General features: G+C 34.6%; 2 protein-coding genes across 2 annotated transcripts; both read left to right on the plus strand.

The window, feature by feature from the left end:
* The first annotated feature begins 225 nt into the window (after window positions 1-225).
* Window positions 226-7645, plus strand: LOC114259681 (uncharacterized). The gene is made up of 3 exons (XM_028199704.2): window positions 226-698; window positions 1685-3503; window positions 5506-7645. Exons 1-3 carry the CDS (start codon window positions 634-636, stop codon window positions 7612-7614), a joined length of 3993 nt encoding a protein of 1330 aa, XP_028055505.2. The 5' UTR covers window positions 226-633; the 3' UTR covers window positions 7615-7645.
* Window positions 7646-17089: 9444 nt separating this feature from the next.
* LOC114259682 (ternary complex factor MIP1 leucine-zipper protein (Protein of unknown function, DUF547)) lies at window positions 17090-21945 on the plus strand. Its single transcript, XM_028199705.2, has 11 exons — window positions 17090-17618; window positions 17756-17826; window positions 18185-18289; window positions 18392-18508; window positions 18716-19228; window positions 19307-19674; window positions 19757-19856; window positions 20023-20082; window positions 20501-20584; window positions 20722-20838; window positions 21390-21945. Exons 2-11 carry the CDS (start codon window positions 17767-17769, stop codon window positions 21693-21695), a joined length of 1830 nt encoding a protein of 609 aa, XP_028055506.2. The 5' UTR covers window positions 17090-17618; window positions 17756-17766; the 3' UTR covers window positions 21696-21945.
* Window positions 21946-22053: the final 108 nt, after the last annotated feature.

Raw genomic sequence — 22053 nt, forward strand, 5'->3', positions numbered from 1 at the left:
TTTAATATAATTTTTGAAAAAAAAAATACTAAAAATAAAAATGTTTGAGTTTTTTAAAAAGCCTCTTCGAAGTTTGTGCACATGTGGCAACTTCCTAGGGGGAGTAGTCATCTAATAATGCAGACTTTAAAGGGTAATATAGACATTTCACCTTCTAATTATTTTATTCGCTTTACACTTTTCAATGCAATGCATCTCTCTCTCTCCGTCACAACCCAAAACTTTGAATAAAAAACAAAAAACAAAAAGAACTATGCATTTTAAAGTCTTCAATCTTCCCTTCAACGCCTGAGCGAGCGACTCCCTCGCTCCTGAAATTCCCACTTTACCCCTACTCCGATTCTTAATTAATCATGATTAGTCGTACTAATTTCAATACCACTTTCAAGACACAGTGCCGAAAACGACGGCGTTTGAACTGGGTCAGGCGTGGTTGGTTTGGTAATTTCGAGTCATTTTCTCGTTCGTTCTCCGAGGCCATTCATCCGTTGTAATCAGGTGTAGTGTGGTGCTTATGCATATGTGTGCTTGAGTTGTAAGCATTTTGGGCTTCAATCGCACCCAGCCGAACAATAAACCCTAGAAAATCGATAACAACTCTCTCTCTCTCATGGTTTGTTTTGATTCTCAGAGATGGAGTCTCAAATCCCGATGATCAGAGCTCCACCACCACAGCTCTCCATGTCTCGCCACCGAAGGTAACTACTTTCTTTTTTTTTGTTACAGGAAGGTAACCACTTTCACTTCCTTTTCCCTCGTTTTCTGCTTCTCCAAACACTTCTTTTTCTTCTTAGTTCGATCTCCCTTCATCGATTCCTTTTTCTTCTATTTCATTCTATATTTTCGAGGTTTTGACGATTGTTGTTTGTTGACATTAGTATTTTTTTCCCTTCTTCTTGAGTTGATATTCTTTCAGCTATATATACGATGAAGTGTGTGGTTTATGCGATAATGACTTGTTTTGGTGATTTCCATGTAGTTAGTTTTTTTCTCTTATTAGCGATTTCATATTTGGAGCTTTTCCTGTTTATTTATGGTGGTGTTAGTTAATTTTTGGTTATAGCTATTAATGGCGATGGCCATATATAGGGTGCTGAATAAAAAGTAGGAATAATTAATAATGCTACTCAATATACGTAATTTAGCAAATTGATTGACTGATTATTGTTCTCTGAATTCCAACATTTTTTGATTTTTCTCTTCTTTCATTGTTCTTTCACTTCACTAATGCTTGCATATTTTTTGTTTAATTTTTTGTCGAAAAATGCTGAACGTACATAATTTTTGTACAAAAATAAGAAAAGAAAAAGAAATCTCGTCATTTGTGATGTGGCAATGACATTGTTGTAATTATGAATCATAGCTTTTTTTACTTCTAATGAATGGACATAAATGAGACACGCTTTGAAATTTTTGTTTACAAATTCTGTTCACATAGTATTATCCTTTTTGGTATGCTTTTCATATATTCCTGTGACTTTGTGGTTTTAGATGGTGTTATCTTTTCCTCTTGATATTTTGCACAACTATTTAGCTGATTCAACCCCACTTTGAGTTTTTTTACTTGCTATTTAGTTTTTATTTTAATTTTTTCGTGCAAGTAGTTTTATGACATTCCATGTTATATGTTTATAGAATTGAAATTCTCATATGTAATATCATTTGTTTTGATGGTTTATTTCAGGGTATTGTTTCACCATGCCAAAGCATTCCACTATATGGTGGTTTTGCTGAGTACCCTTTTCCACCTTGTTGCATGCAGACCATGTTCCATAGATGGAACGCAAAGTCCGGTGGAATATGATGCATGTGAGTCCTCCTACAGAGATGGTCACTATGATGGGTTTCAGGAGGTATATGGTCGTGATATAAGTTCAGTGTACCTAGGTCTTGAGAATATATGTAGCAATTCGAATTTGTTCTGCTTTCCTTCAACATTGCCTGGATTTGTGTCTGAACAGCATAGTCCTGAATCAACTGGGCTAGAGGCATCTACAGTCCAGTCTGGTGCCACATTACATGTAGGATCAACTCGAGTAAAAAATAACATAAGCTGGTCATCAGACTTTGGTATGTTTAGGCTATTAAGTGGACGGGCTATTTCTTGTTCTTTGAACTCTCAAGAGGGAATCCACGAGGGCTCATATCTTCAAACCAGTAGTGCTGATCAAAGCTATGTTTCTTCCTGTGGGGGTCCTTTACGTAATCAAAAGAGCCCAAGTTCCAATTTGAACAAGAACTCTGGGATGATCAAATCAGGATTTTTAGATGGTTCTTTGTCCCCTCATATTGAAATAAGCCCTCCTCTACTTGACTGGGGACAGAAATATTTATATTTTCCTTCCTTTGCCTTTTTAACTGTGGTAAATACTCACAGCGACGGCATTTTATACTTGTATGAACCTTTCAGTACCAATACACAATTTTATCCTTGTAATTTTAGTGAGGTTTCTCTAGGACCTGGTGAAGTAGCTTCAATTTGTTTTGTGTATTTACCAACATGGTTAGGCATGTCCTCTGCACATCTGATCTTGCAGACAAGCTCTGGTGGTTTCTTGGTACAAGCTAAAGGTTTTGCTGTTGAGTCCCCATATGGTATGCAGCCCTTAGGACTGGATATATCCTCCAGTGGAAGGTGGAGTAAGAATTTATCTTTGTTCAATCCTTTCGATGAAACCCTCTATGTGGAGGAAGTAAGTGCATGGATATCATTTTCTTTGGGGAATACCTCATATTCAACAAAAGCAATCTGTAGTATAGAAGATTTCCAAGGTTCTGATGAGCGTACTATGATGAACGTTAAGGAGTGGTTGGATTTTGAGAGTGGTCAAGTTGGCTCACCACTAATGGCTATGAGGCCACATAGAAATTGGGATATTGGTCCTGGTACCACTGAGACCATCATAGAGATTGAGTTCTCATCTAACTCTGCAGAAAAAGTTTTTGGTGCCTTTTGTATGCAGTTGCTAAGGCCTTCTCAAGGTAAGTCGGATACAATTATGGTTCCTCTTGAAGCAGAACTGGGTAGGGAATCAGCCAATCATCTTACAAATTCTGTTTCATTATCACTTGAGACTCTAGTACCGTGCGATTCCAGTGAAACTACTGTTGTTGCTCTCTCGCTGAGAAATGGTGCTCCTCATATCTTGAATGTTGTTAAGATTAGTTTGATTGGAGAAGGCACTAAGCTTTTCCAGATTAAATACATGGAAGGCTTAATACTTTTTCCGGGCACTGTCACGCAAGTTGCTGTGGTTAGTTATGTCCCCTTCACCATTGGATTACATGATTCTCCATCGGACATTTCCAATATAAACTTTAATTGCAAAGTAATGATACTGACAAATGAGTCAAGTAGTCATCAGATTGAGGTTCTCTGCAAGGATATAGTCAGTTTTTGTTCAAAATTAGATTCCTTTCAACATCAGGCTGGAAAGGCTGAATATGGCAATGCAAGAACAGGGCCCTTAGGAAGCAGTGTGCAGCCACCATCACAGATCAAGGTATGTTGATTCTGATCCATTTATTTTTCTTGAGTTTGTACAATTTGTTTGCCCATAATCTGGTGTCTTCCTGTTTTGCATGTTTCTTAGAGTGCTATGTCACAGTACTATCTTCCGTGTTGAGTTGCCATGATTTATCGTTGAGTTTGTGTGTTATTAGAAAGCACATATGTCTACTGGAGTGCAGTGTCAATGTTCAATAATCCAATTATTTTATCTAGAAAAATAACCCGGTCAAACTTTGGAAACATATGGGACGTGCGCATGTCTATTGCTTGGACGTGTGAGAAAATCTAGGGTCTTTGCACAAATTTCCAGAAAATTAATTTGAGGTAAAGATTAAACTAATGAAGTATGGATTTTAAAAATACAAATACCTCATTTGAGCTTTTTAGTATTTGAAATATAAGCCTTTATGACTTCTAATTTGTTTGTAAGTACTTGAGGTTTCTATAAGTACTACATTTGGCGTCTCTATTTCAGCTTCTTTTGAACTTAAATAAAAATAAACAGAATAATTTGTTTTTATCTTTATGAACGCATCAATATATACTCATTTTGATGTGTATGTGTTCTAATATTGTGGAAATTTCAATGCCAGCAAATTCTTATTATGTTGTATACTTGTATTGCTGCTGTGTATACATATCCAAGCTTCTTTTATGCTTCTATGAACTCCAATGATAGCAATAGGTACTCAACACTCCTTGTGCAGCCACATAATTCTTGAGAGTCCTTGTATTTTATTCTCAAATGTAAACAGAAAAGGGGGAAAACAATACTATGTATGGTTGAAGAAACTCTGAATGTGAAATGGGCATCCATTATTCTGTGTGTGTAAGACATGGTAAATGCCTAAGCTTAAAGCTTGTACTTAATCATATGTGAATTACACTTCACTAAAAGACTGCAAAATGAACAATTAGAACTTAAATTTTACAGCTAGGCTCCTGTTTTCCCGTTACACCTTTCCTCTTGAGCTGTTGCTCTCAAAGCCATAGGAGGTCTAACAATCAAAAAAATGTTCAAGTTCTAGAGATTAGAAATAAGGAGAGATTCAAAATCTCTGGTCAAAGTTGTGGGTGCCTAGCTGTGACTGTGGCACGGTGAAATAAACTTTAATAGACATGGGAGAAGAGGGGCTTTGTCTTAATTGTGCTTGATGTGGTTTCAGATTTTGATGCCATTTCACAGTACTTTCGTGGATGAATAAGGGCTTTGCAAATCGTCCTGAAATTCATGGACTAGCTCTTCTTGGCTTTTAGGCACTAAAACTGAAAATTTTCACCACTTTGTGTATTATGCCAAAGGTTAGGTGTGGACTCAATTTTTACCCTCCCAAACACACATTAATGTGTACTAAGTGGGCGTTGTTGTTGTTGTTGTTGTTGTTGTAGTAAAATATTTAAGTAATGAATTTTAGAAATTGAAAATTTTAAGATAAATATGTTAACAATCCTCCTTCAACTACTACGGTACAGAAACATTTGAATAATGAAATATTGCCACAATGATTTTTACTTGGCATGTTCATAATCTTTCTAGAAAAGATATATATTGTGAATCAGTCTTCAAAATCATGTTTGCAAGCTTTACCGAACAAAAAAGAAGTTTTGAAAGTTTTGACCAAGAAGTTGTATGGCTGTCTACCTAGTGTGACTGACTTGAGAATATCATGGTAATACTTTAAGCACAATACAGGTGAAATTAGTTGCTCAGTCTTGTCAGTGTGATATTCCTCTCGACTATGTATGACACAAGCTGGTATCATGCACTGTGAATGAATGACTTTAGTCGAATTTACTTTACTTGTTAGTTATCTCCCCCCATTAAATAAATTTCATAACTTAGTTTCAGTGAAGCATATATGTAGCACAGAGCTAGATTTAATAAGATGGATAAGATGAGCATCATAATCCTATTTCATTTCCATTTCTAGTCATTTATAAACATGCAGCTTTTGTCTTCAATAACCAATATGCTTTTTACTTTTCTATTGAAGGCAGCGGAGGCAGCTGAACCAGATGAATTGGTGCTGGGAAACTGGAAATCTCAAGCCACTGCTAGTGGCATGTCTGTTCTTGATGATCATGAAGTTGTGTTCCCAATGGTTCAAGTTGGAACTCATCACTCTAAATGGATCACCGTAAAAAACCCAAGCAATCTACCGGTTGTAATGCAACTGATCCTGAACTCAGGTGAAATTATTGATGAGTGCAAGGGCCCAGATGGGCCTTTACAACCCTCTTCGTCCAGTAGTTTGGTTCTTAGTGAATTTACAGCACCAACAAGGTATGGGTTCTCGATAGCAGAGAGTGCATTAACAGAGGCCTATGTTCATCCTTATGAGACAGCATCTTTTGGGCCAATTCTTTTTCACCCTTCAAATCGATGTGGGTGGAGAAGTTCAGCACTAATAAGGAACAATCTTTCAGGTGTGGAGTGGTTATCTTTGCGGGGATTTGGTGGGTCATTTTCCCTGGGTTTGTTTGTAGGGTCTAAGCCTGTTCAGAGTTTAGAATTTAAGTTCAACTTGCCAAGTCCTCTAAATTTCTCTCCTGGTATTCTCTATCAGATGGAAGATATCGCTTATACCTGTTCTCAGCCATTGTCAAAAGAGCTGATTGCAAAGAACACGGGGGACCTGCCGGTGGAGGTCAGAAGGATTGATGTTTCTGGGACAGAATGTGGATTAGATGGCTTTGTAGTGCATACTTGCAAAGGCTTTGTTCTTGAACCTGGAGAATCCACAAAGCTTCTGATATCATATCAAGCAGATTTTTCTGCAGGCATGGTACAGAGAGATCTTGAACTGGCATTGGGTACTGGTATTTTTGTGATCCCTATGAAAGCAAGTCTCCCTTTAAAAATGCTCAGTATGTGTAAGAAATCAATGTTCTGGATGCAACTGAAGAAATTTTCATATGCCATCACTATCTTTCTTGCTGCTTTTATGATGTTTCTTGCATTTGTTTGCATCCTTGCTCAGTTGATGGCATTAGCCTCCCAGTACTACTTTTTCAAGGGTGGAAAAGGCTCTATCGCCACGGTTAGGAGTGTAGGAAAATCTTCTCATGTGCATCGCAACCAGAAGAATGGTAACAAGTTTGCCGTGTCCTCTAAAATGAATGGCTTGTTAAGGTCAACTGAGGAGGATGAAACTTTAATGCTCGAGTCTGTTAATAGATATCCAGATCAAGTAGTTGCCTCAGAACAGGGGATAACTGCTCAGCTTGTTAAGCCAACTGTGGGAAATCAGAGACAAACTAACAATTTGCTGGACACTCGAAAGGAAATGGAATTGGAATCTTGTGCCCTGCCAGAGTTTAGACCTGTTGAGAACTCTGATGCTCAGGAATCGTCAAAAGATGATAAGCTCGTAGTTAGGATTGGAAAAGAGAAGGGAAGAAGACGAAGAAAGAAAAAGGGTTCAGGAATCGGATTAACAGGCATCTTTGAAGTTTCAAGCAGTCAAAGTGGAAATTCTACACCTTCATCACCGTTGTCCCCACATGCATCTTTTACACCTAAACGGTCATGGCCAGTGTCTTCTGATTCAGATCAAGCTGTTGAGGCTAGGAATCAATTTGTGCAAGTGGCTGAACAACAATGTGAGAAGACTTCAGGTACTGGACCTTCTTCTAAGCCAAACATATTGGAGCCTGAGGTTTCTATGAAGTATTGCAATGAAAGATTTTTCCTTGCTCAAAAGGAGTCCTCTGCACCAAGAAAATTGGCTGGCAAACCTGTCCTGTTGTCTTCTGCTACCTTCCCTTGTGCTTGTGGGCCTGCCTCCAATTCAATGCTCCTTTCTCCTTTTTTGGCTTCAACTTCTACTATTGCTCCACATGCCCGGGCTCCTGGGTCTAAACTTTGTAACCAGAAGACGGTTAAAACAGAAGAAAAGACGGGGCTTGAGGATCAATTTAAGTATGATATATGGGGTGAACATCTTGTTGGACTTGGTTTAATGGGTAGGTCAAACGAGGCCTCTGCCATGACCTCTAGTGTTACAGAAAGTCACTCTGATAGCTTCTTTGTAAGGGGTCCACAAATCCTTGTGACAAAATCTCAACCAAAATCTGTAAGTTGTTCTGATCAGGTTGGTTAATGATAAGTTACTTGGTGATTTTTATAAGTTACATTCACCTTCAAGTCTTCTTTACTTTCAGTACTAAAGTTTTCCCAATCATACAAGAGAGAAATAAAATGGAAGAGAAAATATCATATCTAAGCAGTTACTTCTCACTCTTTTTTATTCTTATACCGTTTTATCCTACAACATCAAAGCTTTTAAAATAAGGTTGCACACCTTGTATTTTAATTTATTTTTTCAGCTGTTTCTGTCTAATGATTGCTTTTAGGCCCATTTTACCCCCTCCGTTTTATTATCCTATTCTGTTTACATAGCTGAAATTTCCCTCCAAAAAAATTGTTTCACTACAAGAATTCTGGGACTCTTTTTTGGTTGCCATCTGAGATTGTTCAATTACCATGGAAGTATCTATGTAGAACACTTTGATTAGTCACTTAAACAGGCACCATTTGTGGAAGCAGTTGTGGTTGTTACAGCTGGTTTGCTGATTAATGGTAATCGGTATTAGAAGGTGGTAGTGGGTACTGGATAGAGAGGGCTAGTGAGCTTTTGGGGCTATGTTGATTTGATGTCAACCTGTTTTAGAAGAGTCCAGGATCTTTCCATGGTGATGCTTTTTATTGGTCACTGTTGAAAGAAGAGGAGAGTGCTTTTCCATAAGCTATCCATTTGAAGGAACACAACCCTTCTGCCAAAATATGCTTGGATATGTATATCGACCCAAACCTGTTAGAATTGGTATGCTCACCAACTGAAGGATATATAATGTAAATTCATCAACCTCATCAGTATTGACCTGGATTTGGAATAAGGTTTCAGATTAGGTACCTTAAAATTCATTGCCATTACCCATTGCAAACCCTCAATGACCTTGCCCACCCAACCCAAGCTATTACCAACCTGCTTAAAGCGATACATGGGTACAGTTTGTTCCAGAAATTCGAATACCTCTTACTTTAGCTCTCTATTAGACTGTGACAGCAAAATGTTAGGAGTCAGTAGAGGGACTAACTACCAGGGGAGCTAATGTGTCTTGAATCTCACTAGGGTTACAATGTCTTTCATGGTGCGTGCAAACTGGGCCTCTGTGATCGGTCTAGTCAGTTGTCTTAGCATGCGAATGCATTTGTGGACACATGATTGTCTATGAAGCATGGACACGCCAGATTTCATGCCGTGGCGGTGTCTGACATGGGGACACGCCGGGTGGCGTGTCCCTTTAATTTAATTATTTTTTTGCAAGGGACACGGCGGGGACACGTGTGTCTACCAAATCTAGATACGCGTGTCCAAATTTGGACACAGAGTAGAAGAGAAGAGTAAGGCCAAGTTTGGCAACCCAAAAATAATCCATCTTTTTATCTTTTTTCCATTACATCACCTTTCTATTTTTCTGCACATCTTTTTGTAAAAAGACAAAAAGTGCACTTATTTAGGTCATCCCAAACAACCCCTAAAGGGCAAGAGACAAACCTGGACTTCAATCCAGTCAACTCGCCTGTTGACCTCCATGACTTTGATCACTGTAAGCCAGCCAACCTTGACCACCGTAAGCCGTCGACCTCGACCTCGACCTCAACCTCCATCCAGTCGACATCGACCACCATAAGCCTCTCTCTCCCTTTCCCTCTCGCTCGCGTCTCTCGCTCTCTCTCTCTCTCTCTCGCTCTCGTTGATTAATATGTATAATACATATATATATATATATATATATATATATATGTATTTATTTAATATTAATAAAAAAGACATATCTTATATCTTATATATAAGATATAAGATATAATATATACTTATACATGTTAATTCAAAAAAAAAAAAAGGTAGATAAAATAAAATAAAATAAAAAAATTAATAGAAACACATTTATTTAAAAATATAATAATTAAATAAAATAATTAACTTGTATTAAAATAAAAATATTTATAAAAAAAAAAAATTTGTCGTGTCACCAACCATGTACGTGTCCCTATTTTTTTTAAATTGTCGTGTCCATATCCGTGTCCGTGTCTGTGTCCGTATCCGTGTCTGTGCTTCATAGATGGTTGTGAATACACTACAAGCCCTCGGTTGCTTTAGAAGACATTTTCATACAGAGATTGTTATCAGCCTTAACTGTTGTCTTACAATTTTCGCTGGCGACATATCATGCTGTCTCACTTAAAGTCGTTAGAGAAAGCGAGGAGAAGTGAAGAAGACAAGGCAGACTTCGACACCATGATGGGTGATGTTGACGGCAGAGAAGAGTACCGGTGCAAGTGTCGTGGAATGGCCACAATCAACGAGGAAGGTAAAATTTATTCATGTCACGGATTGTGATTTTGAGGACCAGTTTGAGCTGGCAAAGCCAAAATCTATACAAGAACATAATTCCAAGTCCCAATCATTTTCTATTGGCTGTCCTTGATCACCATGTGTGGGTTGTTACTATCTTGTATTTGGAAGTATGGATTGTTTTTGCGAAAATATCTTGAAAGGATGGAATGCTTGCTATATATCCAGCCAAGCTGTTGGTTGCTTGGGACCTTTTAGAATGTGGTGAAACTCCTTACTTTCCTTTTGGACCATTTAACAGCAAACAGGGATTGTGACTGGTCCTTCAAGTGGGGTTTCACTTTAGCTACCGGACCTCTTGTGACCTATTGAGCCTAACAATGTCATTGGTTTAGTGAAAGAATGGTTACAGAAAGAAGATGGACCATGCATGGTGGCCATACATAGTGTACATATATATGGATTTTGTATTTTCTTGTAGGGTTGACTTCTATGCATTCCTCATCGTAGATCTAAGGAGATAGAGAAGGGAGCGTAAGAGTAGAACAAAAAGGAAACATAGAAGGGGATAGGTGATCTAAATTCGCAGGGAAGTTATCATTAAATTGCGATGATGTTAAAACACTAATAAATATACTAGTAGTTAAATATAAAGTTAGTGAGTTTCATGTCAGAATGGTGAGATTTATGTACAAGCTTTGTTGCCTTTGATGATATGTTTGTTAATGTCTCTAACATTTTACTGCAACCCATTATGACACATCATGACAAGCAATTGTTATACACGAGCAGTGCCCGCATACTTCCATCTAATTACACCATAGAAATACTCTATACCCCTATCCCCATCTTAAAATCATTGTCAACATTGTTATGAAGCATCGCTTTCTTCTCTCGAGAAATAAATTAATAAATAAATAAAATAAAATAAAATAAAAATGGTGACGTTTGATTTAGTTGGTCTGTGTAGGTTGATAGTTCTAGTGTATGCCTTTAGATTAGATATGAGATTTTCCATCTCTAAAAATTTATCAATTTCTTATGTATACATAACTACACAATAATGTGATTTTTAATTTAAAAAAAAAAAAAAAATCTACTTGTATTGTTGAGAGCAATGGGATAGAGGGACAATTCCATTGAATTGATGCTTGGGGATCTTGTGTATGAGCACTTACATGCTCTGTTCTTTTCAAACTAATCTTTTATTGTAAAATATTTTTGTAAGAAAAACCTCACATGTAAAGTGCGCATTCTTTTTTGGTGTGGCTATAAAGTTGTCACAAAACCCCCCCCCCCCCCCCCCCCCCCAAAAAAAAAAAAAAAAAAAAAAAAAAGAAGTAAAAAGGAGGTTCTTTTACATAGCAAAAAAGTTAAAAAAAAAATTTAAAGGACCATATTATCAAAGGACACTTTTTTGTGAACTCACTTTTTGTTACATCTTTTTTCTTTATGTTGCTTTTTTATTGATAGTTCTTCTCGACCATCATTGTACTGTGTCTTTGGATGGAACCAATTACTATCCGAAGGATTACAAGCACAACAAATCATTAATATTTGAGTTAATTATACTGAATTTTTTTAAATGATTAACAAATATCACTTTACGTTCTTCAACTATGAATACAAAATGTCTCTCTTTTGTTTGAGAAGTCATATGTATGGATTTATAGACTAGAAGAGCAGATGATATTTATTTATAGTTAATAGATCTAGTGTAAATAACACTTTATATTTCTTGTGATTTTGTCAAAAATTTACTCTAGTGACTTGTTATAGGGAAAGACTATATAACATATGCACTTTATAACTAAAGAAGAAAATGACATAATTTTATATTTTTTGAATTATAATTAAAAAAATCATAATCAAATATTACATGACACGTAATGAAAGATCTCATAAGTTATAATTAAAATATTGTCAAAACTAAAAAAAAAAATTTATCATAACTTAAAAAAATAACATAATTAAAACTGTATATAATAATTTTTTTAAAAAAGTGTCTACAGTAAAATTTCCCTCTACTATAATGCAATGTCACACACAATTTCTACCAACCTTCTAAAAAAAACACGCAATTTCTACCATCTTATGGTGCTTAAACCGTACATCCACCTTTTAAAAGGCTAGCCCACAATGAATTATGGCCCACCAATGAATTCAGCTTGACATACAGTTGACATTATTTAGGCTCCGTTTATTTTTAGAGGTAACAGTGAGTAGATTATTAACGAAGAGATTAATAGTGAATGGATTAAATAAAATTATATTTGTTTTGATGATAATAGTTGTTGGTGTAGGAATTGTTAAATTATTTTTATATAAAATAATAAAATAAATAAAAAAATATAAAAAATTAAACATTAATATTTATAAAAAAATTCCTAATATAAAAAAAATAAAAAAATTTATAATCCCCTCACTATTTTTCTAATACCATCTCCCCAACCTCCATCTCAATCCCCTCTCCAACCTCCATTTATATCACCTCTACCATCCTAATCCCCTCTCATCTACTTAACCCCAAAACAAACGGGTCCTTAGAGTGTACAGGACAATTGTACAGTTTTCAGACTCTGCTGGGTTGAGTTTTCGAAATTAATATTTTTTGAATTTATTTTTAAAAAATTAGAAATTAGTTTGATAAAATAAATATTAAAAATATAATTTTTAAAATTTTAAAGTTATTAATACATGAAAAAATAGAAAATTATATGAAATAGTGAATAATTTAAAATTTTAATTTTTTTTTCAAAAAAAAAATTAGGAAAAACTAAATCAAATATTAGCGGAGTGAGAATAGTTCTTATTAAATTCTTGCAAAGGGCACTACATCTTTATGGGTGTTGAATTGATAAGAAATGGAAATTTTTGAGGACAAAATAAAAAAGAGAAGAAAAACAAAAAGAAGCTAATACACTCGAAATAATAATATTTAAAAATTGTCTAAAATTTAAAATTTATGGAATCATAGATCTAAATTTGTTGTGGGGTGACTTTCAAAATGAATCTACTCTGTATATTTAGTCTAGACATTTTTTTGAATAATGTGTTTTTGAATGTATAATATTGTTGATAGATAAACCAATAAAATTAACTAATTTTGGGGGAAAAAAAATAAAAGAAAAGAAAAGAAAAGAAAACGGGGAACAATGATTTCTTGTGGGATGAGGCATGACAAAATATTGATAATCACAGCTCATCCTCCTCTTTAATAACAACTAGGAAGATTGATGACCTCCTTTTGTTTGGGTGAATAAGTCAATTTTTGATGGCCTCCTCACTCACACACAAATTCACTTTTTTGATAATTGAGAATAGAATACTACTAGGATGGTTCCACCACTTCAATCATGGTGGGTGGGCTTAAGGCCAAGTTTGATATATTGTCAAAAAGTTAAAAAATTAAAAGTTATTCAAAAAGTTAAAAAGTTAATACTATTCACTAAAATTCAACAATTACGGCTGCACAACTTTCAATCCTAATTTTTCCCTACAAATCAATTTTTATAATTTTTTATTACACATTTTTTCATAAAAAGTCAAAAAGTTAACCCAAACATCCATATTTTCTTCCTCAATTTTTTAGTCCAAAAAGACAAAAAGTACACTTATTTAAGACACCCCAAACAAGCCCTAAATGTGTTAAAGATCATATAATAGTCCACTGCCATCATCCCCTCCCTCCCTCTCTCTCTCTCACATTCATGTGGTTAAAATTTTTAGCAAGGCAACATTTAACTAAACTTAAAATAATTTGAGAGAAGTTATGCACACTAACAATCATTATTAACACTTGTTTTTGGCCCAAAGAAAAGGCAATACAATGATGTTACACGAGTAGGTAGATAGTTTGATAGACAAGAAAAAGTATTTAGCAATTTTTGAATAGTGAAAACTGTTTGATAATTTGGGTGATTTGATGAATAAAAAAAATTAATAATTGTTAACAATTATTAGACGTGAATACCTTTTTTAAAAAAAAAAAAAAAGAAAGAAGAAGCATAACAACGTTCACACCATGAGGTGTACATCTTAGAAGCATACTAACTTGTCCAATTGTTATAGATCATGGGTGAGATAATTGAACACAACAATTTTTGTTAATTGATTCTATTTTTTAATCCTTAAAATAAGTGCTATGTAAAGATAAATATTTATTGTTTTTATTTTTAAAATTAAAATTATGTGACAAAATTCACATCAAGTTATTTTATATAATATAAAATATGGAATATATATATATATATATATATATATATATATAGAGAGAGAGAGAGAGAGAGAGAGAGAGAGAGAGAGAGAGAGAGAGAGAGGGGGGGAGAGTACCTGATGCACTCACGTCACGTGCTTCCTAATATTATATGTATCTCTATAAATATGATTAAAAATGAAGTTGCATGCACCTAATCTCATGCTCAGTGATCTTGAAATATTACTAATTTAATGCATTGGGAATGTGTCTCAGAGTCTTACTTTCAAAGTTACCTTTCCACTAAACAATTACTACAATGCATGTTCCTCTTTCAGTATTTTAATTACATTTTTCCTTCAACAAGTTACTATAACTTGTCATTTGTTCTTCAAATGGACAAAATTGCCCTCCCATGTGAATGTGATTCTTCCCACTCTACATAACAAGTTACAAGGAGTAAATGGGAAAAGTAAATGCAAGTGCACAATGCAGAAAAATCTGCAGCATTGCATTTCCAATCCCCCTCCAAGAAAAAAAAAAAACAAATTAAGAATTTAATCAAATAAATTATAAATTATTAATGCCTATATTGTGAATTTTCCCCACTAGATTCTTCTTTTTGCATAACTTTCCTGAAAAATACACTTCAACAAAGTCATATATATATATATATAGAAAACCAATATCTCTTTTTCTTTGCTTCTCTAATGAAGAACTTTTAATTGGTTCGATTTGATAATTTGTATGGATAATTTTGATGTAATATTATATTACCATGATTATGAAGTAATATTATGATCATTATGTTTTATTTTCATATATATATATATATATATTTTTATAATGAGTAATGAGATCTATTAAATCAATAGAATAATGATATATAAAACGGTAGAATAATAGTGTTTGAGTTTCAATATCTAACAATCCAGTGACTGGTAGTTGGAAATTATAAGAATTTATCACTTTACACGCATATACTTAAAACTTGAATGTGTGAAATTAATAAATAATGAAATGAACTCAATATGAAATAAAAAAAATTTAATACAAGTAAAACAATGAAGGCTCAAATGTTAGAAAAACATATATGCAAAGTAGGATATAACACGCAATGATTTAACAAATATAAGTGTGTGATAATTGCTTAAATAATGAAAAACAAAACATAACAAAGTAATGATGCAAGATATGAACATACTGGTTTTGTAGTGGTTGAGTTTAAGCTAAACTGGCATCTACTTCAAAGATTTTTCCTTTGAGTGTTTCCATGTATTTCTCAAATAATTTTGCACCGACAAATTTTTTGAGTACTTATCAAACCTTTGTACCAAATGATTTTGTTCCAAAAAAACACTCAAACAAACTACCTAACAAACAACCATTATTTGTCCAAAATCAAAGCACCAAATGCCCGATCTTTTTCTCCAAGTGTTTCTCACAACAGCTCAACAATAAATTCCAAGGGTTCAACAATCATTTTACAAATTAATGATGTGGAGAAGAAGAAGTGCAAGACTTCTAGTACAATAAAACTCTTAAATAATTTGATTTAAATGATGAAGCTCATGTACGTAAAAAATAAAGAAAAAGTTAGGTTGTGTTTGATGAAACTCTCAAATCGTAATTTCACCGCTCCAATTGGATATAGTTTTGAAAATTTGATTTCACCATACATTTCAAAACATATTTCTGTTTCACATTTGGTATATCTCCCTCTTTCGTCTTCTCCATTCTGAAAAGTAGCAGAGTTGTTGAATTTTGTTTCTACTCGGTCATCCTCCTAGACGTCCGGCCGATTGACCGGAACAGTGTAATTTTTTATTTTTTTTTTGTAATTGCCAATCGCCACTTGTTATTTGGGAAAAAAAATTATATTTGTTTTTGATATTTTTTAAATATATAATTTATTTTTTTTACACCAAAATGACAAATTATTTTTTTGAGTTGAATGTTAAAAAGAGTTTGGTTATAAATTTTGAATAAAATTTGCAATAGAATTTTGAGTTGTGCGTTTGGTTATGAGTTATAATTTTTTGAATTAAGTTCTGAAAATTCTTTTCAAAAGTCATAACTAAACAATTTTCTCAATTCATATGTTACATCAAAAATTCAATTCAAAACTCAATTAAAAAATCTTTTCAAAACTCATAACCAAACAAATTTTCTCTTTTCAAATCATAATTTCAAAACTCACAAACTCAAAACACAACTCTATTCTCAAATCATAATTCTAAAACTCTACTAAATGTAACCTTAGCATTTAGATTAGTGTGAATATATATATATATATATATATATATATATATATATATATATATATATATATATATATTAGTGTTTTATCTTTATTTAATCATTAGACTATATTTAATACAAAAATAATTGTTCACTTTGTTAAATTGATATTTGAGTCGACTCATTTTGTCTTCAAATTGAATCATTTAATCTGAATTTGCTAAAAATTTTGTGTACTCATCACTTTTTGAGTAGACTCATTTTGTCTTAGGATTGACTCATCCAATTTGAATTTGCTAAAAATTTTATGTACTCGCCACTTTTGACTTGACTCATCAAAGTCTACAACGGTTTGACTCAATTTTTTTTTATCAACAAAAATAGAATTTATTAATAGTAATTGAACACTAATACAACTCAAACAATTGAATCAAAACATCATCCCAATTGATTGTAATTGAATGGAAACTTGAGATGACTTGTTCTACATTACTTATTTAACTTCCAGAAAACTTAATTAATATATCTGAGAAGCTTTTCACCTAATATGAATTAATTTAAAGCATAATTTGTATAGGAAATGAACCATATGTATTGTAAAATAACCCCACCTTTGGACATGAGTAGGATTTTACTACGACATAACCTCTGGTGCTCTTGTCCATATTTTTTTGAAGAAAATAAATGGAAAGTGAGGGGGTATTTTAGACATTTGAGGACTAAAAAGATAAAGGGAAATAAATAAATAAATAAATATTGGGTTAGAGAAAGTGCCCGTTTGGTCATGATGGAGAGGTGTTGTGACAAGAATGTGTTATAAGACTTTGCCAGGCAGCTCCCATTTCTCTCTCTCTCTCTGAAATTGTTACAAACTAGAGAGAGAGTGTGTGAGTTTGTGTATCTGTCTGCTTCTCTCTCAAACTCCATTTTCTTCTCATTATCTGTTTGTTTTTTTTCTCTTGCTCTGTCTGCCCTCGTATATTTTACTTGTTACTTAATTCATTTGAATTATTAGTATATAGTTTATCTGAATAAATTATTATATAATAAACAAACAAACAAACAGCTTTTGTGCTGTTTCTACTCCTCCATCTGATACGCTCTGCTTTCGGTGAAGTTGAAGCTCCAAACCTCGTCGTTTTCCTCTGCTCTCTCTCTCTCTCTCTCTCTCTCTCGCGACCTTCGAGATTAATTTACTGCCCTCTTCTCTACAATCGTTTCTCTTCAAAGTGCATTACTCTCTCTCCTTCGGTTTCAACTTTCCCGCTCTGTTTCTCTCTCTGGAATGAAAATTTTCTCACTTTGGGGGGTCTGTGATCTTAACTCTAGAATTTTGTTTTCTCTTAATTTCTGTATGCTACCCCAGTTCTTTTTTTTAAACTAAAAATTTGATTGTTTTGTTATTGGTATATCTAACGGTATGAGTTTTTCTCGGGTATTTTCCAGGAAAGTGAAAGATGAATACAAGAGTCCGCACTACTCTTCAGTCCGTAAAAGCTTATTCGAATCCTCAAAAAGTGAGTTATTTTCTTTTTCCTTTTTAACTGTAATAATTTAAGGCTCTCAGAGAATGGGGGACAAAAAAAATCGAGATGAGCCACAAAGTGGTTAAATTTTTAGATTCTATTGCTTCATTTATTGTTCCTGTTTTATTCTTTTCAATTTGAATTATTATCTTTTCTAATTTTTAATGTGGCATTTGTAAATTTATTTATAAAAAAAAAAAAAAGAAGTCCTTCTCCACTGAAAGTTGGCTACTTTTGATCCAAATCTGAATTGGGTTCTTCAAACCTATGAAGAAACGAATAATTTCCTTACTCCACACAATGTTTGTAGTATTTATATTTTAAAAACTTTACATTTGGGTTTTCATAGGAGAAGAAGATGGAATTGCAGGGAAGCACATCACAGGGAGCCCAGAAAGCAACGGTGAATCGGCGCCGATCCAACAGAGAAAGAAAATTGGCTTTACTTGAAGATGTATTCAAATTCTCTCTGCAAAACATTTGGGTTTCATTTCCATTGTTGGGTTGAGCACTTCTAGCTTCAGTTGAATTAACTAATCTGATTACCAATTCACAGGTTGATAAGCTCAAGAAGAAGCTCAGACATGAAGAGAATGTCCACAGAGCATTGGAAAGGGCTTTCAATAGACCTTTGGGAGCTCTACCTCGCCTCCCTCCTTATCTCCCTCCATATGTGAGCAATATATCTACAATTCAACATTCACTTTATTAGATCTCTCAACTTTGTTTTTTGGAATTACCCAAAGGAATTCAACATTTTAATCTGCGTATCTTATTCTTAAATCTTGAAAATTCAACACAGATATGTGTGTCTGCTTATCTATTTGAACTTGTGTAGTTGACATTGATATGGGTTATAATGTGGAATGTGGAAATGCAGACGCTAGAGCTTCTCGCCGAAGTAGCTGTTTTGGAAGAGGAGGTTGTTCGGCTTGAAGAGCAGGTTGTTAATTTTAGGCAAGGCCTATATCATGAGGCGGTTTACATATCGTCCAAGAGGAATGCAGAGAATTCGATTGATTCATACGAACATTTATCAACTGAAAGTTCCAAACAGGTTGAATCAAAGTGTTTATCCCAACATGAATCGAATTCAGGATTATCCGTGTCACAGACTTCACCTTATCTTGCCCGAAGTGCTTCAAGAAGAAAGATATCGCCTTCTAAACCAATCTCTGATCGAATTGGTCATTGTTCTAATAGGCCAATCAATGGGAAACAAGCTCTAAAGAAACTCAATTCCTCTTTGGATGATGGGCGAGGAAAAGAGAATCGATCATGTTCTAATTCTGCGAAGGATAAACCATCTCCAGAAAAGAAAATACCCAGTTTGAAGAGACCTCCAATTAAGTCTGAATCGATGGAAAAGTGCATTGATCCTTCGAAGTTACAGGCATGTGTTGGATTGCTGTTTTAGATGAGAATGTCTTAATCTTTTGATTGTCACCTAATCTTGGTTATTATTCTACAGTTGGATTGCAGATTAGTAGACTGCGAACAAGCACAGGAGAGCTCTTCTGGTTCATCTGATGGTGGAGTGTTGGAGGCTGACAGCAACCCGCCAAACAAAATCTCTGAGGATGTTTTGAAGTGCTTGTCTAGCATCTTTCTAAGACTTAGCACACTGAAGCACAAGGCTGTTGAATCAAAGTCCATTCCTTCATCAGTGGTGCTTTCTAATGAAAACAATCAAGAAACCAAAATTTGGGATCCTTATGGTATCTGTTTAGAATTCAGAAATAGGGAAATCGGTCCTTATAAGCACTTATGTTCAATTGAAGCTGGTTTAATTGATCTGAACCGGAAAACAAATGCTTCGTTTTTGATCCACAGACTAAAGTAAGTTTAAGGTTGTTCTTTTATTCAATCTAGTTGATAAGTATATGCATTGATTGGGACTTACTAAATGGTGAATATTCAGGCTCCTGCTTGGTAAACTAGCCTCTGTTGACTTGGAGGGTCTTACCCATCAGCAGAAACTTGCATTTTGGATAAACACTTACAATTCCTGCATGATGAATGTAAGAGGTCTCTCTATCACAAATCACTTGAGTGTTTTCAAGATACGTGTAGAAATTTTCATGTAAATTTGAGCATTTTATGCCTCTGGAAAAAAATAAATTCTCTACTGTCATCAAATTCCAAAACTGAAGCAAGAGTAATATGTGTTTGTTATCAATGTTTCAGGCAATTCTAGAGCAGGGAATACCCGAGACTCCTGAAATGGTTGTTGCACTGATGCAAAAGGTAAGATCTCACCATTCTTGTCATTTACATTATACTAGTCATGCTTCACTGATTTCTATTCTTTTTTTTTTTGGGGACATATAGCCTTAATCAAGTGTCATGAATCAGCGTGAAATTTAGGATAATCCATCCCAGTCTTTGTTTTGTGTATGAGCATAATGCATCTAGTGGCATAAACATCAATAAGGACTTCATTCTGGATGTCACTGGCTACTTTGCAATCCTCCTAGCAATTTTTACTCGATCAATTTAGGCTGCTAATAAATTGTGGTCAGTTAGGATAGTCTCCAAACTTCCCGAGCATTTAGTGTACCCTAACAAAATCTTCAGAACAAGTCTATTCTCTTTTAGCTACTAGTACCATTAACATATTATTTTAAGTCAAAAACTGACTGAACTACGACTACATTATACTCAGGCAACGATATCTGTGGGCGGACATTTGCTAAATGCAATTACAATCGAGCATTTTATCCTGAGGCTGCCTTATCACTTGAAATACGTAAGTGGCATAAATGTGACTTTTTGTTTTATTTATTTGTTTTGCATTATGCAGATGCAGAAAAAAATCGTTAAAAGAGGATTCTGCTATTATTTGAAAATTGCTAATCCCCTTTTTTATTTCTCCATTTTCAATAGACTTGTCCAAAATTTGCCAGAAATGATGAAATGAAAGCACGCAGCATATTCGGATTGGAGTGGTCTGAACCCTTGGTTACTTTTGCACTCTCCTGTGGAAGTTGGTCCTCCCCAGCTGTAAGTTTTGTCACACAAACAGGATGAGTTTGATAAGTGACATAATTGAATTAGTTTTTCATGAGGGTGATGTTGTGTAAAATTGAATAAAGAGTTCTGATTTTCCAATTACAGGTTTTGTGCTACATTCTAAATAAAATATAAATAAGAGAGGGAGAAGTAGTTATTCCCCCCCCCCCCCCAATTACAGAGTTCTGATTTCTTGAATACCAGCATGCCTGCATTGCAACTGTCCAAACAGCCTTAAATGATGGCATTATCTCTTCATTAGAACTGCTAATTGTTGATCTTCAACAGAAGATCAGATATGCTGCCTCAACCTTCCATGAATTCTAAACCCCAGACACCCCTGACAGGCTCAATCCCCTTCCCTCCCCTTGTGGGAGTGACAGGGTGATGCCATCAGCCCACGGCTCATTCTGAACTTTATTTTTGTTATCACATGAAATCATTTATTCAACAAGTCATCATGTCTTGTTGGTAAATTTGGAAAAAAATACATAATTTTTGTATATCTACTGGTTTTGAGACAATTGGTTTGTCAAATGAAGGTGAGGGTGTACACTGCATCTCAAGTTGAGAACGAGTTAGAAGCTGCAAAGAGAGACTATTTGCAGGCAGCAGTAGGCATTTCGACAACAAACAAGTCTATAGTTATTCCTAAGCTGTTAGATTGGTATCTTCTTGACTTTGCCAAGGACTTAGAAGCACTGCTGGATTGGGTTTGCTTGCAGCTCCCCAACGAACTCAGGACTGAAGCAGTTAGATGCCTCGAGAGAAAGGGAAGAGAGCCTCTTTCACAGTTAGTACAAGTAATGCCGTATGATTTCAGCTTCAGGTACCTCATACACCGATAAAAAGATTGTGTTTTCTTCTATGGAGATTCAATCTGCATAGATCTAAGAACTAGGGATGACAGGTCTTTTGTACTGATGCATAAGATAACATAGAGTTGTATATGTAATCTAGTCGTTGCAAGAAACTGTGGGAGAGGCAGGGAGAGATTACTGTCCCTCCAAAATGGGTTTTGGTGTCTGGTCATTGGTTTATTCAAATTGGTTTTTATAGAAAGAGTACATGATAAATTGATATGGCAATTTCTTTGAATTACTTGTGTAAATTTTACTGTTCTTAATTTTTAGTCTTATTATTTTGCTCTCATGGTTTTATTTTTGGTCCGGGAGAGGTGGAAGGGAAAGGGTACCCAGGTTCAAC

The sequence above is a fragment of the Camellia sinensis genome, chromosome 1, assembly GCF_055761805.1.
Source record: "Camellia sinensis isolate YWXY chromosome 1, ASM5576180v1, whole genome shotgun sequence".
Taxonomy (NCBI): domain Eukaryota; kingdom Viridiplantae; phylum Streptophyta; class Magnoliopsida; order Ericales; family Theaceae; genus Camellia; species Camellia sinensis.

Coding starts and splice junctions, on each gene's coding strand:
- LOC114259681 (XM_028199704.2), top strand. CDS start 634: ATGGAGTCTCAAATCCCGATGATCAGAGCTCCACCACCACAGCTCTCC. Junction 699..1,684: donor TCCATGTCTCGCCACCGAAG/GTAACTACTTTC, acceptor GGTTTATTTCAG/GGTATTGTTTCACCATGCCA. Junction 3,504..5,505: donor AGCCACCATCACAGATCAAG/GTATGTTGATTC, acceptor TTTCTATTGAAG/GCAGCGGAGGCAGCTGAACC.
- LOC114259682 (XM_028199705.2), top strand. CDS start 17,767: ATGAATACAAGAGTCCGCACTACTCTTCAGTCCGTAAAAGCTTATTCG. Junction 18,290..18,391: donor AATTGGCTTTACTTGAAGAT/GTATTCAAATTC, acceptor ACCAATTCACAG/GTTGATAAGCTCAAGAAGAA. Junction 19,229..19,306: donor TTGATCCTTCGAAGTTACAG/GCATGTGTTGGA, acceptor ATTATTCTACAG/TTGGATTGCAGATTAGTAGA.